The sequence below is a fragment of the Thunnus thynnus genome, chromosome 22, assembly GCF_963924715.1.
Source record: "Thunnus thynnus chromosome 22, fThuThy2.1, whole genome shotgun sequence".
NCBI lineage: Eukaryota > Metazoa > Chordata > Actinopteri > Scombriformes > Scombridae > Thunnus > Thunnus thynnus.
In genome coordinates this window covers 23116552-23140419 of record NC_089538.1, presented here as the reverse complement: position 1 = coordinate 23140419, position 23868 = coordinate 23116552, and the positions used below count along the sequence as shown (strand labels likewise).

Genomic DNA, 23868 nt, shown 5'->3' with positions numbered 1-23868 from the left:
TAACTGTTAATCATGCAAATATATTCCAGTAGAGCCCGAGAATATAAATATAGAGCTGGAAATGTGCACAATCTCGCGGTCACACATGTGCTCATATTCACTGTGTAGATTAATACACACACGGAGGCTCATAATGCAAACACGCAAATCACAATGTAGTCAGATGACTGATGTGTGTGCTAATGTGTGTGAAGCAGATGTCACACGTCGTCTTCATCAAAAACTAACAAACCATGCATAACATAAAGGTAAACAGTGTGTGTGTGTGTTTATGTAACCGCTTACACACCTGTGTGCATGGGTGTTACTGACGAAACGCTTTGATCAAATGATAAAAAAATAAAAAACAAGGAGAGAACAGATGGCTGTTCCTGAGATAGCGGTGTATTATAAAATGTAAAAAAAAACAATACAGAAACATAGCAGGAAAGAAAGTGCGAGAGGCCGATAAATGAGGAGGAAGATGCAGTTGCTATGGAGACAGGGAGCTGACTGGTCCCTCTCATGTGTCTAGAAACCACACACACACCAACGGTCCTCCTCTTGTCTGTAAGGAACAATCAGTCTGATTGCAGAGAGATGTACTGACACGCTGTTACATAACTCTGAGTAATGTTAGCATCTTCTGCTGCTTCTACTGTCCCTTCACACTGTATTTGACGTCAATTTGTTTCTGTTTGACCAAATTTTAAAGCTCAGCAGCAGAGAGGACATTCCCAGATTAAAAAAAAAACAACATCTTAAATTATGGATGTCCTGATTTTATTTTTGGCTTCAATCCCGATCAGAATTCGATCCAGGACTTATATTGTAGCCTACAAATTTTCATGAGCTACTTGATCCAAATACTGAAGCTCCTCATTCAAAACTATGAAACTGATCATCTTAAATTATTGATATGATATGAATGAAAGTTTAACTGGGAGAATGTGACTCCCGGAACGACAAAAACACTCGTAGTGGTACAGCGGTGATACAGAGCGGAGCGTCTTCCTTCACAAACAATCTTTGGTCGAGTACAGACACACAAACCCAACAAGCCAAGTTTCTTTCTGGCCTCGAGTTACTCAGAGAATTAACATTAATTAGAGACATTAGAGACAGACACAACTGAGAAGAGATGAATGTCTGAAGTGTTGCTCTTTGCTGATAAGAAATAGAGATTGAATAGCAGCACGTTAGCATCGGGGTACAGTGAAGAGTTGGATTTACTGAAGCTGATACCGGCCTATTAAAACATCCTGATACTGATCCTTAGGATCATCTTGGTTTGGGCGGCCTCCTAAAAACACATTTTGTCAGTTGAATCGCTGCTTTTTTTTTTAGCCACGTCATTATACACAGAGTCATGCAGAGTGACAGTATGAATAAGAATACATAACTGTGACGGCACAGCGCAGAGAGACTGTGGTTCCTGCTCTGACGCTCTCAGCTCGGCTGTTAAATGCACCAAAGTTGGTTAAACTCCTGTGAAATGAAAAATGCATTTTCCCAGTTTTAATCGCTGTGCCCCTGTGTTTACTGTTCATTTATCTCTTGTTATATGTCAAATATATGTCAAAAAATCAGTATCAGAGTATTTTTTACATCAAAATCCCGTCAAAGTCGTTTCTCCTCCTGTAAAACGGTTTCAAACGTTTGATGACTCATCCTGCACTCAAGGGATGTTAACAAAAGTTCATCCAGTCAAATGTGACTTTGGGCGAGTCGCAGCCACACTGATCATATAAAACCACACTTAACTGTTTGTGGGTCGTAGTAGCTAAAAGAGCGATATGGAGAGAGACAGGAAGAGATGTGTGTTTGTATATCAGTGGGCGAAAACTTGTTTTTATCTCCAAAACAATGTGGCTGCTGAGGTCTAATTCATTCATCTCTCCCTCATCCTCCTCCTCATCTACCAGGTGAAGAGATGTGTGTGGAATCGTCCTCTGTAGCTGCTGAACTCTAAGCCTCCAATCAAATGCGAAGGATTTGATTTAAATCCCTCTTGTAACTGTACACCGCTCAAATATTCCATTTCACTGGGAAAACAACACGTCACAGCACAGAAGCTAAAGAGAAAACAGACCTGTCTCTACCGTCTCCTCCTCTACCGTCCAATGAGGTCGACTCTTTGGCTGCCAGCAGCCAATCAGGAGGGACGCCCTGTGCTGGGCTTGGATTGTATAACTGAACTAATACCAGGACAAACACTTTTCATTTCTCTGACTGTGGAAATCTGATGTCATCACATCACAGATGATGAACGACAGCATTAAAAACACAAATATTACAGGTAAAACATGACTTATGTGAGCTGTTATATCAGTTTAATGTGGGGCGGTTTGATTCTTCTGTAACTGCAGTAACTGAGCAGAGACATTGTTTAGTGCGTTGTCCTATAAGAACGAAATATACTGTATGTTACAAGATAAAAATAGAGAAATATAGATGAGAACGAGAGCTCGGTGCTTCCTTTGGTCATCAAGTATAGATGTTCTCCACAAAGCTGCAGAAAAATGAAGTTTCGGTTGCAGTAATCGCAGAAAAACTCAAAATGGACCCATGAGTGCTCGCGGTCGTTTCACACCAACACACACAAGCAGAGAGTAGAACTAACCACCTTTTAGACCACTGAGGCATTAACAAACCCCATCTGTTCTACATCTCTCCTCCTCCTCCTCCACAGTTGCCTGTTATCAGTTTTTCTCTTTTGTTTTTGCGACTCCCACCTCTTCAGCTATATTTTCTCTGACCTCCTCCGTCTCTCGCTCGCTTGTCCTCAATATTTCCCTCTTTCCCTTCATCTCCACATCTCATTTCTCCCCCCCCGCATCTCCCTCTGCAACAGCATTTTGTGTTCATGCACCTCTTTTTGCTGAGTCACTCTCACACTGACTGAAAAATTAGCTTAATTATAAGGTTGTTATTACATGTGGCTGACAGTGAGAAGGTCAGAGGTCACAACGCCCTGACAGCAGATGGAGCAGATATCCCTCCTCCAGCTGACATTAATCTAGTGTTCATGAGAATTAGCCCATCAGGGGAGGAAATAAGAACTGGAGAGGAGAGGCTGGCAGCCGCAGTCGGTTCATCTATCAGTCTGACCAGCTGCCAAAACACTCAGACGCCATCTTGAACTGTAGATGGATAAACGTCTGGATTGATGGCCAAGCTCCGGCTTTTCATCCAAAATACAATGCTGCTTTAGGAAAAAAAAAAAATCTAATTTTATTACTCAGTTCATATTTCAAATCCTTTGAGTTATGTTTGACATTTTAAAACATATTAGTGGCAGCAACTTCCCAAACACAGTGTTGACTGTTGGACAACTGGATTGAGAAATAACTGTGATATATGTATATAAGCTTTTACCTCTTCTGCACAAGCATTCGTCTACTTTAAATTCATGTATAGCCGCATATCTCTAGGTAAAGTATATAGTATATGTCAGTGTGTTTGCGTACATAGAAAATCTTTGAATCTTTTATACAAATTAAACAAACAAATTAATTAAAACAATTATATTACATGTTTTTAAAAATTGAATATTTTAGATTTTTTTTTCAGAAACCAAAAGGGAGAAATTTATATTTTTAAATTCTTTGATTTCATGATGGCGCCCCCTAGTTTCATTATTTCAATCAAATACAGTTCCATCATCCACTTATGTAGCTGGAGTCCTTATTTCAACACAGCCAAATAAATCTTTTCATAAAGCGATAAAGTGTTGTTCTTTTATCGGCAGAGCAGACGGTCACACTGAGCCTGATTGCATCCTGCTACTCAACACATGAGCCACAGAGTCTGAACAACAACCCACATTAGCTTTCATGCTAAAGTCTCCTTCTTATCTAACTTACAAACATGAACACACATTGAACGAGCCACCAAACAAACATTCAACAGGGAAAAGTGCACCACTAACGTCAGTTAACAGCTAGATAGCCAATTAGCTGCTCAGCTGCAGCACATTAAACAGCATGTAAATACACCTGTAAATGTCACTTTGGACCTGTTAAATGCTTGTTTCTTACTCTCCAACACCACTGCTAACAACACACTGTGTGTCCATGACTTGTATCTACAGCAGTTTGTTTGCTTTGTCTCTGTTCTGTACGGTGTAACAGCGGTAGCCTAACGGTAGCCTGCCAGCTAATGTCAATCAAACACCCGGCTGAGACAAAAAAAGAGCATTTCAGACATTTCCCCAAAGACCTTTTGTCTTCATTCATAATATTAACAATATGTTTAAAAAAAACATTATTTTTGACTGCAAAGAGGACGTCACAAAAAGTGATTTCAGTTGGACTTTAAAAATGGTTGTCCAGTTGTGTTTTTCACAACAGAAAGTCTAAATTTCTTAGTTTCCAACATTTCTGGAAAGCATCAGGTGTGTTTGCTTTGAAGGAAGAGCGCCCTCTTCCTCCTCTGTATACAGCAGAGTTTCCTACAGGTGACTTTTAACTCACATCACATTTTTTTTGTGGTTGAAAGTTGACTTTTCTGACTGTGTGTCATCTCTGGAAAGCAGCATTATCATAATGTGTGGAGAGGTGAATAAGTTCAGCTGTCAGTGATGTTGCTGTTGCTTTCACCTCCTGTGTGGAGCAGAATTTAATTTAGACAAACAAAAACTAATCTACAGTGTTGTAGATTATTCAGAATGTCTTATCATCACTTGTATTGTCTTATAATTCAATGAATTTATAACAAAAAGTGTCAAACCCTTGTTTTTGCACTAGGTTTTAATAGCAGCCGGGCAGGTTATATCATTGGTGAATTTCGAGGAAAATTATGCAATCTTTCACTGGCAGACACCGAGAAGCACAACATGAAACGGAAACAGCTTTTTTTCCCCCTTCCAGCTTTATTTAGCCGAGGAATTATGATTCGTCTCCTCACACGTTACCCCTCAGAGAGAAAATGTGAGACACAGCAGTCATTTAATTACCAGACACAGAGAGCTTTAGACCTGCAATAAATCAGGCTGAGGGCCAAAGAAGAGAAGGCGGTGATATTTCATGACACATAGGGCTACAAATCAGTTTGAAAAGATAAAAGCACATCTATAGAGACAGACAAGCATGGAGGGTAAACCAAGACAGAGAGACAGAAAGTTATTACTCATGGAGAGAGGACACTAATATTGGAAGACAAAATTAATAACAGAGATCCAGAAAAAGAGCCAGACTCTGCTGTTAAAATCAGAAAATCACATCATAATCTCCAAGATGCCACTGAAATCCAGCCTTCAGTATTTGCCTCATATTGGCACAGAGACCGATTGAAATTGAAATCAGACAAGAGTATAAGCTGCTGATTGTTGTGACTATAAGATGAACATCATGTGACTTTTGTCTTGTGATACAGACGTTTATTTGCTGTAATTACATGTGTAATTGTCCTCCCATGAAAAACAACACAACAGGTTGTAATGTCAGTCGCCCCAAAACGACGTTTGAGTGACAGACGCCATCTAGTGGTGCGGTTCAGATGACGTATATATATGTGGACAGATCTCCTAGGAGGACGGTTGGATGGAGGCTTCAACACATCAGTGGACTTTGCCTTCAGGAGGTCGCTGTTCATTTCCTGTTTCCAACCCGCCAGTATTAACGTTATGGACTATGGTGATGTAATTTATATGCGCTCTGCCGCCTCTACCCTCAAACCTCTCGATGCAGTCTATCGTTCCGCCCTCAGGTTCATAACTGGATATGGCTTTAGAGCTCATTGTTGTATTTTTTATGAAAGTTGGGTGGCAGTCGTTGGCAGTGAGAGGAGAACGGCGCTGAATCTTATATACAAAGCTCTCCTTGGCAAACTTCCTGGATACCTTTCATGTCTTATTAATTTTAGTTCAATTTCACACTGCACTTGGTCCCAAGACTGTTTTGTCCTTGAAAATCAATGTGTTAGCACTGAGATTGAGAAATTGGCTTTTAAATAATATGCTCCACACAAGTGGAACAACTTGCAGAAGATAGGAAAATTAGTCGAGCTAATCCCTTTTAATTGTTTTAAGTCTCTTTACGCTGACATAGGGCAATGTGAATGTGTGTTTTAATTGAGCTGTTTACCTTTTATGTGCATATATTGCTTTTATTGCCTTAATATATTTCATATTATGTGTTTTATTGCTTTTATAGATAGTTTTTATTGTTTCTTATATTTTATATGTGTATTGTAACCAGGGTGTTGCTCTCAGTGATCTATCCTGTATAAATAAAGGTTTGAATGAATGAATTAAATTATGTCCATCTCACATTACGGTATGTGTGTTGAGTTCAAATTCGTTCCTATTTGACTTTTTGAAGAAGTGACAGTCCTAACTAACATATACACTTGAGATCTTTATTTGTATGTATTCACTTTTATGTTCTCCTGGATTTAAACTAGAATAAACTGCTGTACTTTCGAACACTCGCAGAACAACACTGACTCTTATAGACCCAAAACAGGCAGCAGAAACAAAAATGGGAGGTAGAGAGAGAAAAGGACAGGAATAATATGACACAAGAATGAAAGAAACACTAAAAACATCAGCCACTCTTTCAGAAAAAAAAGTTTTAAGAGAGTGTGTTGGTCGCAATTAGATGTTTCAAGGGCAGGGACACACCTGAGGTCTTCTGAGGACGTTTACTCTGATGTTCCTGATATCCAAACTAACAGAGCGGCTCACAAAATTTGATCCAAAAACCTCTCTGAGTGATGTGAATCTACACTGGCTTTGAGTGGATAACTGGATCAAACAGGCAGCCGTGATTGATTGGAAAGCGATTTTGGAGCCAGACAGGGCAGAAAAGATCGGATCAGGACGAGTTTGATGGTGTAATAAGAGGAAAAGAAGCTAGGAGGATGGAAGGATGAGAGAAAGGGAAGATAAAGGAAGAGAAGAAAATGGAGAAGTAGAAAGAAAAGGAAAAAAGGATAGAGGAGGAGGAGGAGGAGGAACAGCGTCATGTGTTGCATTATAATTTCAGCAGGTTTCAGCGTTCTGCATTTTAATTCTCGGGAGGAGACGGTGAGATTCCAGCAGGAAGCGTCTGACCAGCTGCAGTGCAGCAGCTCGGAGACAATACAAACACCTCGCCAGCACTCATGCATTATTAACAACAACAGAAGAAGAAGAGAGTAATTGCAGTAAGACACGGTTCACACCATAACCTCGTGTTTTTGATTTAAAATGAGTTGACATTTGGTGATAAAATGAAATGAATGTGAAAATGCATAAATATTTATAGCATCAGTGAAGGAGGTGAAGTTTTTCATGTTTTTGTTTGCTAAAAGGATGTTTAAAAATCTACAGTTTGGGGGAAAGTTGAACCAGAAGCCGAGAAACATTTCATCTGGATGAAACACGTAATTACGGATCTATCCAGGAAGAAGTGTTGTGATTGGTCAGCCAAATCGGAGGGTTAGGTTTAAACTTAAAGACGACATATTCAGCACATTTCCAGCTCTATATTTATATTCTGGGGCTCTACTAGAATATCTTTGCATGATTTCCAGTTAAAAACTCCTGATTTATCTTCTACTGGTCCTTTATGCAGCCCCTCAGTTCAGCCTCTGTCTGAAACAGGCCGTTTTAGCTCCTGTCTCTTTAAAGCCCCGCCTCCTGATGAGTCCACTCTGTTCTGATTGGTCAGTTTCAGGAAGCTTCTTCCTCTGGCTCCGAAGGCTACGTAAACAAACTACAGTAGCAGGATTTCACTTCTTTTTCTCCTTCTTTACTTGAAATATAAACTTCTCAAATAAATCCGACTACAGAGCGGACGTCTGTTTGTAGCTTGCAGGGAGAATTTCGACATATGTTCACCTCAAAAGCAGATATCCAACATCATAACAGTATGTAAATGACAGAAAGATCACAAAAAGCACAATATGTCCCCTTTAAAATGTGTGTGTGTGACTTGATACTGGTAATTAGGCTTCCAGGCTTCAGTCATGTTGCGCATGTGAGACAGAGATAGGATGACGATGTGTTATGTAACAAGGGGTCATCTTGCTACTACTGTAACACACACACACACACACACACACACACATAGAAAGGGTGTCACATCACACGCAGAGACTCAGTGGTGGGAGAAAGTGTGAAAGAAGGTGAGAAAATGTGAAGAAGCTGGAAAAGAAATGAGAGCACAAGGAGACGAGACATTCAGACAGACAAAAATCGATTCGCCTGAATGAAATATCTAATATGAAAGAGAAAAAAAAAGACGATCTGCCTCAGACTTATTTCTCCCTTCATTTGTATTCACATCAGGGCTGCAACTAACAATTATATTTGTTACAGTTGTTCTTGTTTTGTCTGACCAACTGTCCAAAAATATTCAGCTTACAAAAATGTAAGTAAGACTGCGACTTTCTCAATTAATCTGCTGATTTTTTTCTCAATTAACTGATTAATTGGTTCATCAGAGTCAACGGTTGCTTCTTTAAAATGTGTTATTTTGTGTAAACAACAGTCCAAAACCCCAAAATATTAAGTTTACTATCATGTATGACGCATAATCACATGTGAGAAGCCAAAACCAGCAAGTTTTTGGCATATTTGCCTTAAAAAATTACAGTTATTCTATTATAAAAATAGCTTCAAACCAATCGTTGGAGCTCTATATATAAGACAAGTAAAAGCAGGAAACTCTAAAATTTGAGAGGGTAAAACCAAAGTTTGGCATTTCTACTTGAAAAATGATTACTCAGTTATCAAATAGCTGCAGGTTGATTTTCTGATGATTGTTGCAGCTCATCTAAAACCTACAGTTTCAGGAGAGTCTTGGCTCCGTTCATCTGCAGAGTCACGATTCACAGCTTGTGAGATGAATCTGTGAGTGTTTGATGGCGTTGAGGGGATATTTCTGTCAAACTGAAGAAGATAACAGACCAGCTGCTTTCTAATGAGTCTCAAACTAAAGTGAGGAACTCTGAGCGCCGCCAGCAGAGCAATAAATACCCCAAAATTACGTTTTTAAAGTAATAATCTGTTACTTTTTCCTAAGTGAAGAGAATATTTTCAGCCTTCTCACATTTCAGAAGTGAAAATGATCGTGATTCTTACTTTGAATACTACATTTATTTCTCTGTTTTACATTAAATTGTTTATTATTTTACACCTAGTTTTGTGTATGTAATTTTCTTCTATTACTCTTCCACCAGGACCAGGATTTTACAAATACTGAGGTCATGGGTACAAATTTTGACCAATCACCAAACTCTGCACAATTTTTTATAGTATGTTAAAAAATATATATATAAATTACTTATTTATACTGTATAATTAATACTTACTATTTAAATTATAAAATAAATGAGTGCTATCAATAAACCTAATCCTAATATAACTATATATCGTAATTTCCTTTAAATTAAATCTCTACATCATGTTCATAATGTTGTTTCAAAGCCTTCACTGACATGTATGTAGGGTTACAACTGATGATTAGTTTCCTTATCAATTAATCGGCTGATTATTTTCTTGATTAGTCAGAGGCATTCACAATTTTGTGCTTGTTTTATCTGATTTACAGTCGAAAATGTTAAGATATTCAATTTACAGTCATACATGAAAAGGAAAAACTGCAAATATTCACATTTGAGAAGCTGGAACTATCACATTTTTGGCATTTTTGCTTAAAAAATGAATTTTCTGTGGCTCAGCTAATCACTTAATCCACTAATTGTTGCAGCTCTTCAGAAATGTATAATTCTGGTAGAGAATACTAAATCCTCTTTAATTTATTTAGTGTTTTGTACGATGGCATCTTAAATACTCCAGTGTGGCTCGGATGTGCTTTCGACTCGTCTTTCTTCCAGCACTCAGCTTCGCCTCGACCGCGTTATAATCTTCATTCAGGATATGAAAGGATCTGCTGCTGGAGCCCTGCAGAGCTGCAGTGTTGTGGCTCTTTAGAAAGCAGCTCAGGATTGATGGGGCAATAAAAACGCCCAGCAAAGAGAAACATACTGTCACAGGAGGTAGCCGTAATGTAGACAATTACCCTGAATTGGGTATTTGGAGATTAGAGCAGCAGAAAGAATGAAGGAAGGGAGGAGAAAATGGGAGAGAGAGCAGTAAAAACAGAGAGGAAGATTGATGGTAATATATTAGTATGCATGAGAGCTCAGCAATATGTTCACCTCATCTTCATAATGTGACAGGAAACAAAAACACACACAGCATGGAAAATAAACAAGACAGACAGAAAAAATAGATCAGGATGGTTTTCTCTCTTCTGTTGGGTATTGATTTCCTTGTTGTATAAAATGGATAGTCTGAGGCTGGACACAAACACACCTCTGATATCCTTAGAGACAACCAGACCATCGCTGTCAACATCAATGTGTCAGTTTGTCATTTTAGCTGTCACAGAGTATTTAAAGAGCAGCGTAAGGTCAGAGTATTGGACACAAAATCATTAACATGCAGAGGTGGCAGCCATTGTTTCAGCAGAATGTGTGCAGATGCAAATAAACGCTACAAAACTATAAATCAATTTCTTGAGACGTTTGCAAATATTTTACATCTACGCAGATAATATCATCACTTCATTAGATACAGATTCATTTAAAATCCAACTGAAATCACATTTTGCAACATGTTTTTTTTTTTTAAATATATATTGATAATAGTTTTTTATTGTTTAAAAAAAGAAGTAAAAGGAAATATCAGAAATGCTCTTTTTAGTCTCAGCTGACTGGAGTGGTGTGTCGGTGTCTGTGTTTGATTGACATTAGCTGAGTATCGTACAGAACGGAGACAGTAGCTACAAGTCATGGACAGACAGTGTGCTGCTTTGACGAGCAACAGCCAAACCAGCATCTCAAGGTGACATTTGCAGGTATGTTTACATCTTTAATGTGCCACAGCTGAGCAGCTAATTTGCAATCTAATCTGCTAACTGTTGTTAGCGGTGCACTTTTCCCCAGTGAATGTTTGTTTAGTGGCTAATCCAACAAGCTAAGCTGCAGGACAAGACGTGTGTTCATGTTTATAAGTTAGATAAGGAGACTTTAGAAGGAAGCTAATGTGGGTTGTTGTTCAGAGTCTGTGGCTCTTGTGTTGTGTAGCAGGATGCAATCAGGCTCAGTGTGACCGTCTGCTCTGCCGAGAGCGTCACGTTATCACTTTATGAAGATTTGATTTGCTGTATGGAAACAAATATGTATTAAATAAGTATTAAATATATATTAAAACATGACACAGGACAGATGATTTACAGAGCAGATATGTTACTGTAGTATAAAAAAAAAGCAGTTTGATTTCAGCTGGATTTTTACATTTCAAAGTTTTTTCTTACCGGCTAATACTCACATGATTTTTTGATTCTATTACATTATCCATCAAATCTGTTGTATTCATAGTATTTTCATATTTTATATCTGAATATATATATTTTAGCCTTTAATTGCATTGGTTTCTTTTACCTTTTTTAGTTCTTTGTTTTTGTATTTTGCTTTGATTTATGTCGGGTGGCTGCTGTGGCATTTTATTTTCCCTTTGGGATAAATAAAGTATCTTTCTATCTATCTATTTATCTGCAAAAAGCTAATATCAGCTGATATATCTGTCTAGCTATAATTATGATACAGTATGTTACAGTTACATTCAACATAATATTTCAGCCTCCAGGAGCAGCTCCTCTTCAGTGAACAGAAACTACAATCTCACAGTTTTCATTGCTTTCAAAAGGAGGAGATGAATTGTCTTGATGCACATCGGCGGAACTTTCATCATCGACATTACAAGCATCCCATAGTGAGGAGGTCAGAGGTCAAAAGGTTAAGGGCACTGAGACAGTAAATGTGATTAATACACCACTGAAACCCAAGACTGTGGTCACAGATGAGTGAGGAGGAAAATAAATAACAGCCAGGAAGGAAATGCAGCACTCTCTCTTTTTCACTGTCACACACACAGGTTTGTCTTTATGTACTTGTGAGGACCCCCACTGACATAATGCGTTTACTAGCCTCTAAACCTAATTCCAACCTGAACCTTAAAACCAAGTCTGAACCCTCAAACCGCCCTTTAAAGTAGCTTGGATCCGGCTATGTCCTCACAATGATGGTTTTTAACTGATATGGGTCCTCACAAAGATAGAAAAACGAGCGCACACACACTCGGGTCTCCCTTTCTCTGCTTCTCCGTCACGTGTGATGCCCTCAAGGGCGATCAATTATTGAGTGAGCCAACCAGATAGCAGCACTGCCAGTATGTGTGTGTGTGTGTGTGTGTGTGCGTCATGCCCGCTTTCTCTTCACACGTGTGTGTGGTTTCCACGACAACACTGTCTTCTGAATGGAGGCGTGTTCAATGAGGAAGCAACAGAGAAACATACTGTTTTAGATCCTTTGCTTCTTCTATTTATTCGCATAAAATAAAGCAATTCTGACATGTTAATATCATGTTTTTTGATTTGATTATTGATACATTATCTATCAGTCATACTTTATTCATTATTTGAGCTCCTTTCCTGTCATTGCTAGTAAATCCGATTCAAATTTGACATCTTTTTGTTTCCCTCTCTTTGGACATTTTGTTATTCTTCTCCTAAAACTCTAAGCCTTTTTCAAGTCGGATTCAATAAACTCTCTTAACTGCACAAACTTACCATAAATCACTCGTTTCAGCCTGATGAACGTCACCGGCTCATGAGGAGGTGAACCTTCCCGAGATTTCATCATAGAGTGCAATTAAGTCCCGTCTACCTCGGAGGGGAAAACAATTCATCACTCTCCATTGACTTTGTACTGAGTGAAGGTGCCTCCTTGTCACTTCTGTCTGCTAGCAAACAACAGAAAAATACCTAAAAGCTGCTGTGTAGTTGGGTGCACAACCAACAGGGTAAAGAACCCAGAATGAAGTTTTTATAAGCTGCCAAACTGAAAAACTGAGCCTTTAAGAGGACTGCATAACGTTACAGGACTGTGTGCTGTGGTGAGAGATCTGACCTGCAGCTCAAAAACCTCCATAAACATGACACATATACCTGGACACACTGCTGGTCACAGAGAACACGCATAAAAGTAAAAACAGAATTAATTGAAAGGTATGTAGTGTTTGTAATAGAAGTGTAAATCACAGAGTAGTAACCTGCATTCAGCTGAAATGTTTGTAAAAAGAGTCTGAATGGGAAATGATTGCATGTCTGCGTGTGTAATTTCCTCGACTCTTGTTTACAAGCTGTAGTCGCCATATCAGCTGTGAAAAGTGTGATGCCAGCCTGTTATGTGGTGGAGGTTTGCTATACAGTTGTGTTATCTCTACTGTAGATGTGATGCCTCATGTATTGCACATGCTATAACTGCCTTTTCCTCTCTGGTAGACATAGAGTGCTGAAATAATCCTTAGACATGCTGAAATCTAATGTTTTTAGCTAGCTACAGGCATTTTGTTAGCATTTCAGCCCCTGGTTGCATATTATGGCGCTGATTGTATTTGACGTGTTGCGCTCTGTCTCTATTAGCATCATCAACAGCCCTAAAATGTCCATAAAAGAAGATGTGTTCCGCTCTGTTTAATTCACAAAAATAATCTCAAAGAGAGAAAAAAAACACTGCAGAGCTTCAAGTCCTGCTGTCAGAAACCAGCAGACACATTTATCGGCGTCAGTAGTCGTATTAGAGGAGCTGAAACAATTAGAAAATATTAATCCATCAGAGCAGAGCTGTACTGTGACAGAAATAAAGAAGGAACGCTTTGACATGAAGTTATGCTTAAGTGATGCTAAAAAAACCATCTTTCTGAAGCAAAGCACTCTGTGACTAATATAAGAGGCGGTCGCATGACAGTCACAGAGATATTAGAGGAGAGTATATTACAGCCTACCGTATGTTACACTGTCAGCAGCAACGCAAGATGATACTGGACAGACCTGCAGAAACATCCTGAGGCAGCTGCTTACAACTACTGACATAAAAATCATCATAAAAACCTCTCTGTAAACTGGCAGCCTAAACAACTCAAAATCCTCCACACCCACACGCTGCATCCTTTATATCTGACACATGCAGAAATAGAAAATGAGACGTTTGCGGTTTAACAAGCAGTGACAGCAAACAGAAGCCCCGACCTCAGCTGCACGATTCCCACTCCCTCCAACTCTGAACTAAACTAGCGTCAGGTGACTCCTGAATGTAGTCGTACCTGAGGCGAACATTAGCAAGTCAGCTAACAACACACAACATGTGAATAAGACAACTATGGAATTACAGCGAGTCACATTTCTCCTCGTTAGGCAAACACCATTAATCCCGGTAAGACAGCAACCCCCCCCCCCCCCCACAAATGTCCCTTCATGTGTAAAAGTAACTGGGATTAGTAACTATGATTGAAAAGTAACTGTAACGCTGAATTTGAAATTGTAGTCTGTTACACTACTGACACATTAGTGTACTCAAAGCCTGATATATCTTATTCCTCTGTGTCATAGACCTCTGTCGTTGTCCAAAAACTATTCAAAACACATCAATGAGCCACACCACTGCCCTAGGGTGACATGTTCCTTCATTATGAAGAGTTTGGTCACATTAGTTTGTTTAGAAACAGCTCCAAAGACTAATAACAGCATCACGTTTTCAGTCTCTAGAGAGTAGTTCTGTGTACAGTTCTGTAGTCCGTTAACAGAGTTTCACTATCTTGTTGTGTTACATATCACAACCTCTTGATTTTGTACTGAAGTTCTTTGAGACATGTACAATGTAGGAAAGTCAAGAGGTTATGACACGTAGCACAACAAGCTAGCAAAGCTGGAAACAAAACCACATTCCTGCAATCCTACAATCTTATCATTGTTTTTGCTCTTTGGAGCCGTTTTTAAACAAACTAACGTGACCAAACTTTTCATTGACGTGTTTTTACTAGCTTCTGGACAACAACGGAGGTCTACTGCACAGAGGAATAAGATATATCAGGCTTTGGATACACACACAATGCTTGTTAGTAGATCAGTTCATTGTTGGTTTGGATCCAAACATGAGATTTGTTGACAATAAGAAGAAAATAGAAAATCACCAGACTCATTCTTTAACAGTGATAGAAAAAACTGTTGAGTAGAAGTTACTGGTGAATAAAAATAGTATAAAAAAAAACAAAAAAAACAACAGAGCATGACTTTGTTGTTGAACTGATGGAATTGGTGCTGCAGAAATGCACATTATACTGAATTATCAAGACAGCAGGTGTTCAGTTTGCATCAACAAGGAGACATTTTTCAAAAATATGATGAAATATAAACAGGAAATTAGAAATAAAGGCCTGGTTCTCACTGCAGTTGAGGTAAACAATCTTACTTTTTGCCTCTTTTTTTCCTTTGTTCTTTTTCATTTTTCTTCTGTTTTGACTTTAGTCTGACTCTTTCTAGTCTATCAACATCTCTTTTCTCTCCTCTCTCTCTCTCTCTCTCTCTCTCTCTCTCATGTTTTATTCAGCCAGGTGGACCGGGGTGTCCCATTTCCTGCGGCGGTGGCAGCAGCAACAGCAGCCATCTTGGTCGAGGGCACTCTGACTTGGCAGTTGGCTTCACGCTGCCACCACTCGCTCGCTCGCTCGCTCACTCAGCTCTACTTTTTATGATCCATGTATAAACACACACATGCTGAGATGTGTCCTAGATTCAAGTCTCTGTGGCCATTTAGTTGGCGTTAATATCAAGTTTTAATGTTCCAAACATAGCACGGCTTCCTCCTCACCTCTGATTGGCTGATTCACTACTGACAGACAATAAACACCCACCTGAGGACACAAACCCAACAAACCTTAATTAGAAAGAAAGAGCGCTCACTCTCTCTGACTGTCATCTCCTGCACACTGTCTTCCTCACTTGCAATTAGAGAAGATTTATTGGGAACAATGTTTTGTTAACCTGATGAACGTCTGTGTACTGAAACATTGTTCCCAATAAATCTTCTCTAATTGCAAGTGAAGAAGTCCGTGCAGGAGTTCTCTGTCCTACTATAGTCGACCCGTGGTCTTCTCCGACACACCTGTCGATCTACAGGATCGCAAAAAGTTCTGCTCCTTGAAAACAAACAAAATCCAAATAAAAACCACTTCCTGGTTAAATAAAGCTGATGTCATTGATAACACAGCAACGTTATCTCCTCACTAAACAGAGATAATCCTGATTAACTGACCAGGTTCTTGCTAAAGCTGCTAAAACTGAAATTTTGATAAAAGTCTTCCGTATCATATCCAGTAGGGGTGTGTCCAAATACAAATACATTATTTGGCAAAGCACAAATAGTGGGTTTTTTTTTTTTTTTTTACGAATATTTGTTTCATACAAATATTTTTAAAAATATTTGTTAGTTAGAGGTCTGTCTGCAATGAGGCGATGAGTTAAGTTGTAGCTCAGTAGTCAGCACAGTTGTCTATAATCTGGGAGACTCCAGTTTGAGACCCGGTGTGGGGACCTCCTTCGTAAGGTAGATTATATAAGGTTTATTCATGAACACTTATTGTAACACTTGAATTGTCTAAAATTAAAAGCGTAATAAAAGCAAAAATAGGATTTTTAAGCCTCTTTTCACTTTTATTCAAATACAGATACAAATACTGGGCTGTCCAGTACCTGTAGATTCACAGGTTGGTCAGTAAACACTTCGCTCATACAGACTGAGGACAATCTCCCAGCTTTTGTTGTTAAAACTAGATAGAAACAAGAGAGTCCAAAAAAACCTGCATTGTAGATCCAATCAAAAGTCTTTAGGGCAGCCTTTCATATTGGGCCGGAGACATGCAGATCACTACAGAGGAGAATGGAGGGAGAGCATCTTTCCTGGTAAGGTGTGTCCTTGACAAAATGTAAGAGCCGTAGGTTTGTTAGCGGCTGTTCTTGCCGCCATTCAAGCAGCTAACCGTGCATTTAGAAACCCCCGGACTTCAGTAAGTGGAGATCTCCGACTGTTTGGTATCACAAGACTACAGTACATGTGGTGTTTTCTATGATTCCCTTATGTGGAGGGAAAGATTATTGAATGGTTATTGCTGAAGAACTCACATTCCTACTAGCTTATTTTCACATCCAGCAGTTACGGAGCAACATTATCATTCAGTTGGAGTCGTGTTTCTGTCCACCTGGTGAATGTAAGTCCAATATTCACTCTCTTTTAGCTCTGTTTTTGTTCTCCACCAACCCCTGAGGGAAATATCTGGCTCTTTAGCTGCTAAATGCTCCACTATGTTCACCAGCTAGTCTTCAGCTAACTGTGTCTGTTTGCCGTTTGGTGCTGAGCAGGTAGTGTACAGCGGCTTTTTACAGCTTTTTCTTTGAAAACAGCTGTCTGCTGCAACCGAGAACAACGCTGTAAAAGCAAAACAAAACAGTAAAGTTGCAGCCGGACAGATAAACAATGAGCTGAAACTCACTATAAAGCTCTGTAGAATTGAAAGGAACTGAAGCGTCATGGGATAATTGTCTACAAGCTACACATTTAACATTACAGATGCTCATTTGACCCATTGTTGATTTAAAATATTGATTAGTATAATGCAGCTTTACTGTGTGCAATAATGGTTGATTTGACTTTTCCCAGATGGACGTTTTCTTTATATTTGTTTACATTTTGTACTATAGAGATTGCATGAAAGTGAATCATCATTATTATGTTAAGTTTGTATCAGTGAAAATATTGAGGTTGGATGACGGATTTTGGGTTTTCATCTGTTTTATGGTCAACTTTCACTTTTATTCCTTGTTGACATGTTTGTTTGTTATCATTTGCTCCTGATTGTTTTTTCACTAACTGTTGTTTGTCACTTTTGTTTCTGTATTTATAATGTGATATAATTGTCAGCTTCATCGAGCTCCAGCCGGTTGTATCTGGAGGGGAAATGTTGTTGTCTACGGCACAAAACAGTTCTTACAGAGCAAAAATTTTTCACAATTTAGTGAATTATGGATGACAGAAGACATTTATCCCTTGTCAGGTGGAGGGAGTGGTGGCTGATAGGAAATGAAGTCTGAATTTGGACAAAATCACGGGAATTAAACAGAAGCATCCTGTTTTTCCACCATGAACTCACTGTTTCGTTGACCTTATAATGAACAAATGATTCGTAATTTCATAATAACACACTGTCCCTTTATATTTGAAGGGTTGTGACTTTCTTCAGTGTATTATTTTTTATACTGAATTACAGTTTTAAACCTGCAATTACTTTATAGTGCTTTGTAGTTATGTTTTACTGGCGCTGCATATAATCATCTGTAATTATCTCTCACCTCTGCAACACAACATCCACCCTGCAGCCCCTCAGTTGTAGGTCCCTTTGCTTTTTTTTTTTCATTGTGTGCATCGTCATGAATAAACCATGTGGATCGACCAGATCACAGCGCCAGCCGTCTCGAAGGTTAATCGACACCAGAGAGAAGACGAAGCAGCTTCATGTCAGTTCACGGTGACAGAAACATGTGAGTTACGGGTCTCTGACGTCTCGTGCTGCCCCCTTTTATTTCAGCTAACGTCTACTGTTGCTTCACAGATCTATTTTGGGCCTCCGTTCCCTGCCTGCTCATCCTCCTCGCGCTGTCGACACCTCACCTCAGAGAGACAACACCGCATCAGACCACACGGGTTTATTTTAAATTCCTCCAGAAGCTCTGAGAGATATAAATGTGATGACAATTAAAACTGAGCGAACACCAGAAACAAATCAGCTGTCTGTTAACACCAGACAAAAACCGCTCACAGAATCCACCAGGAAGAGTTCAAAGGTCATCAACCAGGAGTCAGAGGACGGCTTAAGATTACTGAGGATATTCTAGAGACCAAATCCCCATTTATAAGACCTTAAGGTGTGGTTAAGTTAAGTTTTCCTATCTTAATTATTACATTTTTCATTAATATAGAGTCCTATCCAAAAGTTTTAGGCATTTTAGATGTTTAGATTCTTCTCCATAAAGCAAAACCATCAGGGAGGCGTCTGATTGGTCCAAAATGCAGCATGACAATGACCCAAAACATCCAGCCAGAGTCATAAAGAACTATCGTCATCAACAAGAAGAACAAGGAGTCCTGCAGTAGATGGTCTCTGATCTCACAACCCGATCGCCAGAATACAATGCATTGTACGTTTCTGCAAACCACAGATATGTTGGATATCTACATTTCAGTGTCGGCCGTTATCAGTTGAATATTGATGTTTTATGATATGACAACACTGTGGTTAAGGTCTGGTTAGGTTTAGACACAAAAAACACTTGTTTAGGGTCAAGGAAAGAGCATGAGTTAGGGTTAGGGCCAGGGTTAGGGTTAGGGTTGGGGCCAGGGTTAGGGTTAGGGTTAGGGTCAGGGTTAGGGTTAGGGTTAGGGTCAGGGTTAGGGTTAGGGTCAGGGTTAGGGTTAGGGTTAGGGTTAGGGTCAGGGTCAGGGCCAGGGTTAGGGTCAGGGCCAGGGTTAGGGTTAGGGTCAGGGCCAGGGTTAGGGTTAGGGTTAGGGCCAGGGTTAGGGTTAGGGTCAGGGCCAGGCTTAGGGTTAGGGCCAGGGTTAGGGTTAGGGTCAGGGTTAGGGCCAGGGCCAGGGCCAGGGTTAGGGTTAGGGTTAGGGTTAGGGCCAGGGTTAGGGTCAAACCGCTCTCTGCTGATTTCCAACTTTCTTCCAACAAACTTCCTAACCATCCACAGACCCCTCCTCCTCCTCATAATAAGATTCAGTTCATATAGATCTCATGTGAACTACGTCACTTTAGAAATGTTGATATGATACATATTACACGTGTTGAAATGTAGAGATTCAACGAATCTGTGGTTTTGCAGAAACGTACAACGCCAACGTTTTATTGTGGCGACCAGGCTGGATCTCAACATCATGGAGTCAGTCTGAGATTAACATGAAGAGACAGAGAGACGCCGAAATCCACAGAAGAACTGTGGCAACTTCTTCCAAGATGCAGGAACAACCGACCTGCCAAGTACCTGAAACACTGAACCGAGGAGAACTGCTGCTGGTTTAAAGACAAATCTGCTCACATCAAATATTGATTTACTTTATCTTCTGTTTACTGAACTTTGTATGAAGTTAATAAATAATGATGGTTTTCGCACAATAAACTGAAACCGAGGAACAAGTGAAATGTCTTTCCAATATCTGAATTAAATCGCTGAAAAAATATAATCTATCATCCAAATATGATTCAACAGCAGCCTTATATGTCTGTTTTGGATGGATTATGTTACATAATGAATAACGAGTCTCACTGCTTTAGGAGACACGTTCCAGTAAAGAGGACGTTTCACAGATCATGACATCCTCTGGAGCCGTCTGAGCGTTCAGGACTCTCTCTCTCCGTCTCAGCTGCTGCTACTTTTTTTATTTTTATTTCCTGTTCTGTTCTGCTGCAGTGACCCACTTTCCACCTCAGGGATCAATAAACATCATCACCTCTCTTTACGAGCATCACTGACGAACGCAACGAAAGTGCAGGAATCCGTCCCGATGACAGACAGCCGGGACAAAAGACTCTCAAACAGGAAACGTTTTACACTTTTTCTTCTCTCCGCGTTGATGTTGATCCACATTCTTTTAGTTTTTAATGAAGTTAGTGAAGCTCTCGGGATCGGATTACTGTCTGAAATGTGTCAAACAAATAACATTTTTATTGATTTAGACTCAGTTTCTCAGACAGCTTGACGGAGGATAAACAAACGGTTGAAAAAGTCATTTAAAAAGGTTTTTGTTTGTCCATATTTCTTCTTGTTGATGCAGCTATATTGATTAATAACATAATATTCCATTAAACTCCGATTCTACAAACAAATATTACATGATGTCCATACCTGGGTTTTGTTTTTAGCTTTACTGATGATGTGTTTTAAGCTTTAAATGCTGAATTGAGCTTTGATTCTTTTGGCTGCGGGCAAATAACAGTAATTTTTTTATTATTAATTCATCTGCCGACTATTTTCTTGATTCATTGTTTTGTTTTGTCTATAAAATGTCAGAAATCAGTGCAGAAGGCCCATTATCATTCTGTCAAATGTCTTGTTTTTCTTACAAACTGAACACATCGTCACATTTCAAATGCTGCAACCAGGAAATATTTGGCGTTTTTGCTTAACCCTCAGGGGTTAAAACAGACAGCAGTGAGAGGAAGAGGAGGATGAGTGAAGAGACGTCAGGTGTCCGTCAGTCTGATCCGTGTCTCTGCCTTCATGTCACATTCAGACTCGGCATTAAAGAGGTCAACAGGTCAAAGAGATTCCTAATAAATCTCTCTGTTTGTTTCTGCTCCCGTCAGCTTCTTTTAATCTGAATTGAAAAGGTCATAAAAACCTGCCGGCATCTGTTGAAGCTTTTCCTCTTTCTCTTCATCTCGACTGTCACAAAGCATCAGCTGTAGAGCTGCAACGTTTGTTATGACTATTTTGATACTCGAATATTTGTTTTATGTCATTTTTAAAGCAAAAATGAACAAATTGCTGGTTGTAGCTTCTCAGTTTTGTGGATTTGAAGCTTTTCTGTGTCACACATGATCATAAACTGATTATCTTTAGACAGTTGATGAGATAAAGGAAGATATTTGAAGACATCACCTTGAGTTTAAATTAATTTATAACAAGCATTTTCACTATTTTATAGACATTTTGTAGACAAAACAATGAATCAAGAAAATAATCAGCAGATTAACTGTTGTTATTATTAGCTGAACAATTTCATGATAAATAATGTGGGGTTTTAATGATGGAGGGATGTTTAGAGGAAGTAAAGGAAGATGAAGGGATGACAGGAACAATAACAGGTTGGTGTAAAGGAGGATGTGAAGGAGTGATGTAAGGACGAAGGGAGACGGGGAATGACGGAGGAATGGGAGGATGTGTGATGGAGAGATGAAGGATGGAAGGATATTTAGAAAGTTAACAGAGGGATGTAAAGGAATATAGACGAGGAGGGATGTTGAACAAGATGAAAAAGGGGATGATGAAAGGATGTGTAGATGATGATAGAGGAGGGATGATAAATGTAAATGAAGATAGGAGGATGATGAAGGGATGACTGAAAACGTAAAAGGACGGAGGAGATAGAAACATGATGGAGGGAAGACAGACATAGCTAGTGGAGAATAGAAAGGATGGATAGATAAGGAAGGAGTGGAGGGATGACAAGAAAAATTGAGAGACGGAGGTGCCATTAAGGGGTGAAAAAAGGAGGAAGGAATGATGGAGGGATTAAGAGACAATTAGAAGGATGTTTGGAGCGACAACGAGGCATAATTTGAAGGAAAAAGAAAGATGGAGGATTGATTGAAGGATTGATGAGGGGATGCAAATGAAAATGAGAGATGACAGGAAGATGAAGGGATGATGACAGATGTAAAGGGAGGGAGCGGTTAGAAGAATGAAGGATGGATGAAAAAGCAAAGGAGAGAGAAGAGATGAAGACATGATGGAGGGATGTAAAAGGAAGTTAGAATGGATGGATGAATACTGGAGAGAAGAAAGGTGGAGGGAGGGACGAAGGTTAAGAAACGATGATAGATGGATGAAGGAGTATTTAGAGGAATGACAGGAACGATAGAGGGATGATGAAGGGATACATGATGAAAGGATGACTACAGGGAGAAAGAAAGAAAATGGCAGATGAAGAGAAGATGATGGAGGGATGTTTAAAGGCATCATAAGGGGAAGTAAAGAAGATGAAGGGATGATGGAGGGGTGGAAGGAGGTGCAGAATGAGGATAGACATGTAAAAATGGACAGAGGGATGTAAAGGAGGATGGAGGGATGACTACAGAGGGAGAAGAAGGAAAAAGGAAGATGGTTTTAAGAATAACGGATGGATGAAAAGACAGACGGATGATGGAGGGATGTAAAGAGAAAGAGAGAAGATGGAGGGATGTTAAGAGGCAACATAAAGAGGAAACGAAGGGATGATGGAGGGATGAAAGGAAGTTGGACGGATGTAAAAGGAGGATGGAGGGAATTCCCTGTTGCGTGCAGCAACAGCCAATCACAGACGGCCTCAGCTCGTCTTGTGTTACGTAATATTACATCCCACCGTCTGTGTTACAGGGGGGTAAACCCTGCTGCTGCTGCTGCCCACCCACCAAAACACCGCGAGAAATCATTCAATATATCACCCATTAATCCACTTCATGTTGAGGAACCAATATCAAGCGTCATTTCTGCGCAATGTGCGTTTTTAAAATGTAAAAACACGCATTTTTATCGTGACAAACAGATATATTTATAATGGGAACGTAAATATTCTCAAATGCGAATACCAAGCCAAAAAAAGCAGAATTTAATGCACATTTTAACGATATTTTGTGATATTAGTGCCCACTGGACAACAGGAATAACCGTGTTCACATCACAGTTGCTTATTATTTTATGATATTATCAGAAAAGCGTGACTGTTAACATTAAACGTGCTGTGATCGCAGAAACAAACAGACGTCTCTTCTTACCTGAGTGGCTTTATGGAACTGCTTTTTCAACCCCGCCACAGACATCACTTCGGCTGCGGAGAAATTAAAATAGAAATATAAGATTTTTTCTTTTTTCTTTTTTTTTTCAAAACAGCCTATGAAGGCTCTTGAGAGTAATTAGGACCGAGCGGCGGTAAATCCTGCGGTTAACGCTGCCCAGACGTCAATATATTGTCCTTTTATTAGGGTGGAATATTTTCACTGTAATCAGAAGCCGATGATTGCCAGACCAAACCCAGCTGGATCTATTTTCAGTCTGAGAGAGAGAGAGAGAGAGAGAGAGAGAGAGAGAGAGAGAGAGAGAGAGAGAGAGAGAGAGAGAGAGAGAGAGAGAGAGAGAGAGATCGTCTATTGTAAAAGATGGATCACCCAAATGGTAAACAAGTGTGGGAAACATCCAGGCTACTTTATACTTTCTACTCCACTACATTTATTTAACAGCTTTAGTT

General features: G+C 39.5%; 1 protein-coding gene across 1 annotated transcript in view; it reads right to left on the bottom strand.

The window, feature by feature from the left end:
* Window positions 1-23656, bottom strand: part of LOC137174522 (endophilin-A1-like) — a 36456-nt gene extending 12800 nt beyond the window's left edge. The window contains exon 1 of the mRNA XM_067579872.1: window positions 23399-23656. Within this exon, the coding sequence (XP_067435973.1) occupies window positions 23399-23443 (45 nt within the window). The 5' untranslated portion in view covers window positions 23444-23656. The remainder of the gene's footprint in view (window positions 1-23398) is intronic.
* Window positions 23657-23868: the final 212 nt, after the last annotated feature.